This window comes from Lactuca saligna, chromosome 2 (genome assembly GCF_052625555.1).
Source record: "Lactuca saligna cultivar CGN05327 chromosome 2, ASM5262555v1, whole genome shotgun sequence".
In the NCBI taxonomy this organism is placed as follows: Eukaryota; Viridiplantae; Streptophyta; class Magnoliopsida; order Asterales; family Asteraceae; genus Lactuca; species Lactuca saligna.
In genome coordinates, this window is record NC_136418.1 from 14,422,285 (window position 1) to 14,429,869 (window position 7,585).

Sequence of the window (7,585 nt, forward strand, 5' to 3'; positions counted from 1 at the left end):
CGGATAGCTCGCATAGGGGCGACGTGGACGAACTGAGACCAAGGTCGTCACGTACGCGGGGCGTACGGGGGTATGCGGCGCGTAACTCGAGTGAGTACGCTGACTCCCCCTTCGGATAATACCGGATTTTTGATTTAAATTTATATATAATTTATTTAATAACCTTCAAAAATTCATATCTTCTTCATACGAACTCCGTTTTCGATGTTCTTTATATCCCCACGAAGGTGATACCATATTCTACAACTTTCGTTTAGATTCCGTCGGCAAATTCCGAAATTATTTTTATTATTTATTTTTAAAAGGTCGCGGTAAGAAATTTTCTTTAGAAATTCATAACTTTCTTATACGGAGTCGGATTCGAGCGTTCTTTTTATGTACGATCATGGTTTAATGACATCTATCATAAAAGGTAATTTAATTAGTGAGTTTTGGATATTTTATTTTCGAAGTAAATTTTATTACAATTAACGTGGTTACAATACTTGACTTTTTAGGTCGTTTACATGTAGTTGAAATATCGGGTTGTCACAGAATGATCTGACAAAAACACGTAGAAGGTAGTTGGGGATTTCAAACCACGTGTAAAGCAACATCTTGGAAAAGGGTTGCAGGGTATAAGCAAATTAATGATAAAGAAAAAAAATCAAAATAACCGAGTGTTTTACTTGTATCCCCCCCCCCCTCCCCCTTTAAAAGCATGTAAAAGTACTCATAAAACATTTAAAAACGTGAATTATAGGGGTATGAACTCACTTGTAAGATCGGAGGTTGCGAGATGAAAAACCGGGCAGAGTTTCAGCTTGCGAAAGTGCATTTCCTTGGGATTCTCGGGAACCTCGGGGGCACGAACGACCTTCGGGACTCGAGCAAAGTGATCGGGGGTTCGGGGTAGTGCGGGAACGGAAATCGAGGCAATATCGTGAGAGAAATGAGAGAGATGGGGTGTTTTTCCCGGAACCCTCGCACCTCTATTTATAGGGGTCTGAGAAGCCTCGGTACGCGGGGCGTACTCGTGCGTCACGCGTGACCGAGTCCTCAACTGCCTCGCTTCGGATGGGACGGGTCGGATAGCTCGCATAGGGGCGACGTGGACGAACTGAGACCAAGGCCGTCACGTACGCGGGGCGTACGGGGGTATGCGGCGCGTAACTCAAGTGAGTACGCTGACTCCCCCTTCGGATAATACCGGATTTTTGATTTAAATTTATATATAATTTATTTAATAACCTTCAAAAATTCATATCTTCTTCATACGAACTCCGTTTTCGATGTTCTTTATATCCCCGCGAAGGTGATACCATATTCTACAACTTTCGTTTAGATTCCGTCGGCAAATTCCGAAATTATTTTTATTATTTATTTTTAAAAGGTCGCGGTAAGAAATTTTCTTTAGAAATTCATAACTTTCTTATACGGAGTCGGATTCGAGCGTTCTTTTTATGTACGATCATGGTTTAATGACATCTATCATAAAAGGTAATTTAATTAGTGAGTTTTGGATATTTTATTTTCGAAGTAAATTTTATTACAATTAACGTGGTTACAATACTTGACTTTTTAGGTCGTTTACATGTAGTTGAAATATCAGGTTGTCACAGAATGATCTGACAAAAACACGTAGAAGGTAGTTGGGGATTTCAAACCACGTGTAAAGCAACATCTTGGAAAAGGGTTGCAGGGTATAAGCAAATTAATGATAAAGAAAAAAAATCAAAAAAAGTTTGGTCCAATCAACAACAAGAACTGTTCAATTACGAATCCTCCTTTAATATATTTATATAATAAGTAAAGAATGTTATAGTTCCTGGAGATTTTAATCTTTGTTGTTGAGCCTAAAGAATTCCATCCGACAAGTATACCCATGTATTTTCCCACACAATATTCGGGCTAGACAAGCTGTGAGATAATAACATGGTAGCGAATAAGAACCGTAAGTAATAACCGGATCCAGACTGACTTGCTTCCTTAATAGCTTCGATGTATTCTTTATCATCATCTAAGAGGCAAGAGATTAATATGCATCTCTAAATGTAAGACATATTTCACCATTAACCATGCAAATTTCTTCAAATGATTTTGGTCCTTTAACTTTGTTTAAAAGAATTCTTAAGAAATATGTTTCGCCAAGATTAGGTGACACTGAATGAATTATGCCAATCGAATATCCAACCTCCCTTGGCTTCCATGTTTTTGAATCAAGCTTCCAAAAAAACATTGTTGGGAATTCAACATAAGTTACTTTTTTTTGCTTCTTTGTAAACTTTATTGCACTACATCTAAGATGTGAATATCGAAGAAACAACTGAAGGCTTGTAATGAATATTGCCAACATCATCATCTGCACCGAAGACAACTTCTTGTTGATTAGGTAGATGAAAAGGAAGTATCATCACTGAAGGATGCTTGTAATGAACATCGTATCCATAAATTCGCCAAGATGCTTCACATGCATAAATATATCTACAATCATAGTATTCTTTTATCTCATCGACTATATCATCTTTATCACATCCATTGTTGTTTTGTACAAAAGCAAGAGTAGCTCTCTCCGGACCTTTATTAATATCTTTGAATAACTACTCAATGGAATATCCCTGATTGCACCATTCAATATTTTTGTGTGCTTGGTATCTTTTCAACATGTATTTGTTATATGGAACAACATTTCTGTTATCTAGTTAGACACCAGAGTTTTCAACAAACGATTCATTGTTTTTTCTCCTTTATATAGAAAAACTATTCTCATCAATTGAAGTATGTTCAGAAAAATTATTTGGGAAGTTTCTAGAGCATTTGTTATCCACTATACGAGGGCGGGCAATTGACATTTTCAGCACCACATGGACCATGTATCATGAACTCATTCACAAGTGAATACAAAGCAGGATATTGGTGAATGTTTGGATACATTGATGAGACGTAGGTCGTGTTTTCTTTAATGTCTTATTTTGAATCCGCAACCTCCTTTTCTCATATTTTTCTTTTGAAGTGACGATCCTTCAAGCCAAAAGCCCAGTAAGCATCATTTGGATGGACATGTGTGTGGTAAAAAAAGTAAACATTTATTATTTGCAATTAAAAAGAGAAAATATATAAATTTAATATATAAACACTAGAAAAATTATACTACAACCATTAAAATCATATGAACAAATTTAATTTTTTGATTTTCTGTTTAAAATATTATAAATTATGGAATCTTCTAATAAAAACTTTAAAAATATAAAGTGAAGTCCACCCTCTTGCTTTATCTTCTTAAGATCCCATCCTCCATTAAAGGAACCAAAAAACCTTCAATACGCATCTCTCTCTCTCTCTCTCTCTCTCTCTCTCTCTCTCTCTCTCTCTCTCTCTCCACCGATTGTACTGTTGTTTCATCTTCAAGCTTTTGTTTTCATGGCACTCCTCACTTTTCCTTCATCTGAATCGCAAAAGGTACAACCCACAAAGCACACCAGCAGCAGGAGAAAACAATACGAACTTCAACACCAACAAAAACCGAAACCGAAACCTAAATCCAAATCCAAACCCAAACATCAAACTCCACCATCTTCTTCATGGGATCAGTTCAAGAACTTATTAACCTGTAAACAAATGGACGTCGTCGGTTCAAATAAGGTTCAAGACCCGGTTAAGAATCCGAATAATCATTCGAAGTTGAGCTCTTGCAGCTCTATATGCAGTTTCAGAGATGTTGTGCATGGCAATACAAGGGTTGTTCATAGAGCTGATAACTCACCGGAGAGTAGCAGCGTTGGTCTTAATTCCGGCCATATAAACCGGAAAAAAGAGTTGTCCGGTGGTGGATCTTCTTCTTCGAAGACCATCTCTGGTTCAGTGAGATCGAACGCTCATGGGAGTTACACGTCGTGTTCCAGAGGCATGCAATTCAGAAAGCTTTCTGGGTGTTATGAATGCCATGCCATTGTTGATCCTTCAAGGTTTGATCTTTTTGAAGATAATATACGAATATCAAGTTTAATTAAATCATATTTTGTTAGAGATTACAAAATCTTAATGGAACTAATCGTTGGTTATGTACTTAACATCTAGCAAGCTTTGATTCAAACTCAAGTTTAAATGAATTAACATTTTCCAATTTTTATTTAAATTTTAAATAAGAATTGATATGTGGAGTACTTAATTGTATTTATATATGTAGGTATACAATACCAAGAAGTACCATTTGTGTCTGTTCACAATGTGGAGAGGTGTTTCCTAAAATGGAGAGCTTGGAACATCATCAGGCTGTTAGACATGCTGGTAATCTACTTGTTTTTATTTATCGTTTATTTATTCGAGTATTTATTTATTTGTCTTTATTTAGAAATAACATATAAAATTAATTTATTTTACTAACTACATATTATATTAGATATGGCTTACTAACTATATATGTATTTCATCATTCGTTCATTATATAATTATATTCTTCTAATAACATCACATGAGTTTTGTAAGATAAAATGAGTACTTTAACAAAAACTTAAAAAATAAAATCGATGTTTTATTGAAACAAATAGAATTTCCAATTTTCCACACGTTCTTACGTATACGTATGGATGATATTTATAACAATTTGCACCATACTTCTGAAGTTCTGATCATAGCATGCATTACTCCATAGTAAATGCGGTATTTGTATTCACGTGATATATATTTTAACATAAAAGCTTCCTATTATAATAAAAAGGTTAGTTTTATTTTTATTTTGTTATTTTTTATCCTATTAAACTTTCTAATTAATGTTATCAACCTATTATTCTCAATTTCAAATTTTAAATTTTACACCGTATTTACATTAAATTAATAATATTAAAATAAAAATTAAAATAAAATTAATACATATTATAAATTCACGTATTTATTTAAATCAATGATTATAATTTTATATAATTAAAAAATAACTCTTAAATAATGATTTATTTAAAATAATTTATATAAAATAATTGATTAATAATCTTGAGTTATTATTATTATAATTTAATTAATTTTATTAGAGTAGTTTTCACGGATTATAAACTAATCTATAAATAATATAGTTATTCACCATAGTATTTGATAACTTCATCTTAGCTAGTTTACGAAAATTGTCACAACAAATAGACTCATATAGAAGTTGCTTAAAATATTGATGCAAATTTAAATTCAATATTTAGGCTGATAGTTAGAAGATAAAAGATGAAAAATAAAACTTTTATTTATTATATATCGGTTTCATAAAAATAATTAGAAGTTACTTGTTTTAAAAAATAAACATGTTAATATATTTTTAAAGCATATAAGAACTATATGTAGTTATGTACACTTCCAATATTTTGTTAGAATATTACATAAAAAAAAATCATCCACCGACACTAATATTGTAATATTGTCAAACGAATAAAATAGAATATCTAAGGGGGTCTTAACTGCTTCTGTCCTTTGTGACAGGGTCATTTATGTAACTTTCATTTATTTGATTTGCTTACAGTGTCGGAGCTGGGTCCGGATGATTCGGGTCGAAATATCGTGGAGATAATATTCAAATCCAGCTGGCTAAAAAGAGACCATCCGATCTTCACAATCGAACGGATCTTAAAAGTCCATAACACACGTCGGACCATTCAACGTTTCGAGGACTGCCGTGACGCCGTTAAGATTCGCGCCAACGCCACCGCCTCCCGATGCGCCGCCGACGGAAATGAGCTCCTTCGGTTCCACTGCACCACTCTTTCTTGCTCGTTAGGCTCCCGGAACTCCTCTAGCCTCTGCAGCTCCGTCCCTGGCTGCGGCGTTTGTACCATCATCCGTCATGGGTTCCAAGGCCCCAAGACCGGCGGAATCGGTGGTGGTGATGGTGGAGGAAAGGGCGGCGTGCGAACTACCGCTAGTAGTGGTAGGGCACATGACTGTCTTGGAGTTGATGCGCATGGGCTGAGGGCGATGCTTGTTTGTCGGGTTATAGCTGGGAAAGTGAGACGCGTGGCGGAAAACGCGCCGCCGGAGGAGGAGGGGCCGTACGACTCGGTGGCTGGCTATGCTGGGTTGTACTCTAATCTTGAGGAGCTGTACGTTTATAATCCTAGGGCCATTCTGCCATGTTTTGTCGTTATATACAAGGCCCTTCAAAGCTGACGTCATAAATAGTTTTGTGGATGTATTTTCTTTTTTTCTTTTGTACTTTTCCTCTAAGAATGTGGGTTTATGCTTAAGTTTGTTATTTTCGTTTTTCTACAATTAGTTAATGGTTAACTAAAACTTGTTAACCAGTTGAATGGTAGAGGCTTTATTATATAAATGTCGAATTATTTGTACTAATATTTAAATATAACACAAACTCAACAAAATTTAGTTATAATAAGAATCTAACTTTATTAGTAATATCTTATTTTTGAAAAAAAATGTGTTTGTTTAATGATAACATAAAGGACCCTCACATAAATAATGAAGCAATGGAGATGTTAGCGAGTGCAAACCCCTGAAAGCACCCCGTGGAAATAATACAATGTATATATTTTGTACTTTACATTACAAACATAATCGTTCCAGTGCTCCATGAATGGTTATAGTGTTTAGAGGTGACAGTTTGACTCATTTATTTATAACTGGATCTATCTATTCGTGTGCATATTTCCCAAATAATCTCATTAAGCACGAAATATATAAAAGTACAAAGTTATTAGACGAACCATAGTATTGGCTAAAGCGTATAGGAATACATATATGCACACTAATATTGGAACCCACCCTATGAATGGAGGTCGTGAGCATAAACTCAGGATCTAAAAGAAGTGGAAAGAGCGTCCGAAAAAACACTTTGTGAAGATGTCATCTGTAACATCCATAAAAATCAGGTCAAAATTTAAACTTTTCAAAACATTTTAAAAGCATTAGTTATTATCAATTTGTTTTCAAAACAATTCTATATCAGAGTATCTCAGAAACATAGTCATAAAAGGTGAGGAGCTGTACGATCACGCATTTACCTTCCTGCGATCATCTGAAGTACCTGAAACAATAAACTAAAACTGTAAATTCAAAGTTTAATGAGCTCCCCCCCCCCCCCCCCCCCCCCCCCCCCCCAAAAAAAAAAAAAAAAAAAAATTAATAATAATAATAATAATAATAATAATAATAATAATAATAAATTAAAAAAAAACAATTACCGATACACATACAGTCCACGTAACAATATCAGCAATATTATAACATAACAAACTGAACAGAACAACACGTAACGGGTCCACAACTTCATAGACTGGAATACGCCTGGGCCCACAGTGTGAGTCTGGAATGCCAACCGGGCCCTCAGCTTACATCTGGATTGCCATCGAGCCCTCAGTACGAGTCTGGAATGCCTACAGGGCCCTCAGCTTGTATCTGGAATGCTCCCGAGTCCTCGGTATGAGTCTGGAATGCCTACCGGGCCCTTAGCTTATATATGGAATACTCTAAGGTTTGTTGGCTAGCGCATGGAGTAGTACCACCTCAACCCATCCCACATAACATGTCAACATGTAACATATAATGCACAAACAGGTAATCAATCAGTATCACAGGTAGTCCTATAGATCTACCAAACTAGCATATCAACTGGCAT

The 7,585-nt window shown here is 35.3% G+C and overlaps 1 protein-coding gene across 1 annotated transcript; it reads left to right on the forward strand.

Moving 5' to 3' along the window:
* Positions 1–3,262: 3,262 nt before the first annotated feature.
* Positions 3,263–6,303, forward strand: LOC145030724 (C2H2-like zinc finger protein). Its single transcript, XM_078979125.1, has 3 exons — positions 3,263–3,944; positions 4,166–4,266; positions 5,477–6,303. The coding sequence occupies exons 1-3, from the start codon at positions 3,400–3,402 to the stop codon at positions 6,118–6,120; spliced, it is 1,290 nt and encodes a 429-aa protein (XP_078835251.1). The 5' UTR covers positions 3,263–3,399; the 3' UTR covers positions 6,121–6,303.
* The last annotated feature ends 1,282 nt before the right edge of the window (positions 6,304–7,585 follow it).

Excerpts from the sequence above, each read along its gene's own strand:
- LOC145030724 (XM_078979125.1), top strand. The coding sequence starts at position 3,400 with ATGGCACTCCTCACTTTTCCTTCATCTGAATCGCAAAAGGTACAACCC. Across the intron at positions 3,945-4,165 it reads GCCATTGTTGATCCTTCAAG|GTATACAATACCAAGAAGTA; the intron begins GTTTGATCTTTT and ends TTATATATGTAG. Across the intron at positions 4,267-5,476 it reads TCAGGCTGTTAGACATGCTG|TGTCGGAGCTGGGTCCGGAT; the intron begins GTAATCTACTTG and ends ATTTGCTTACAG.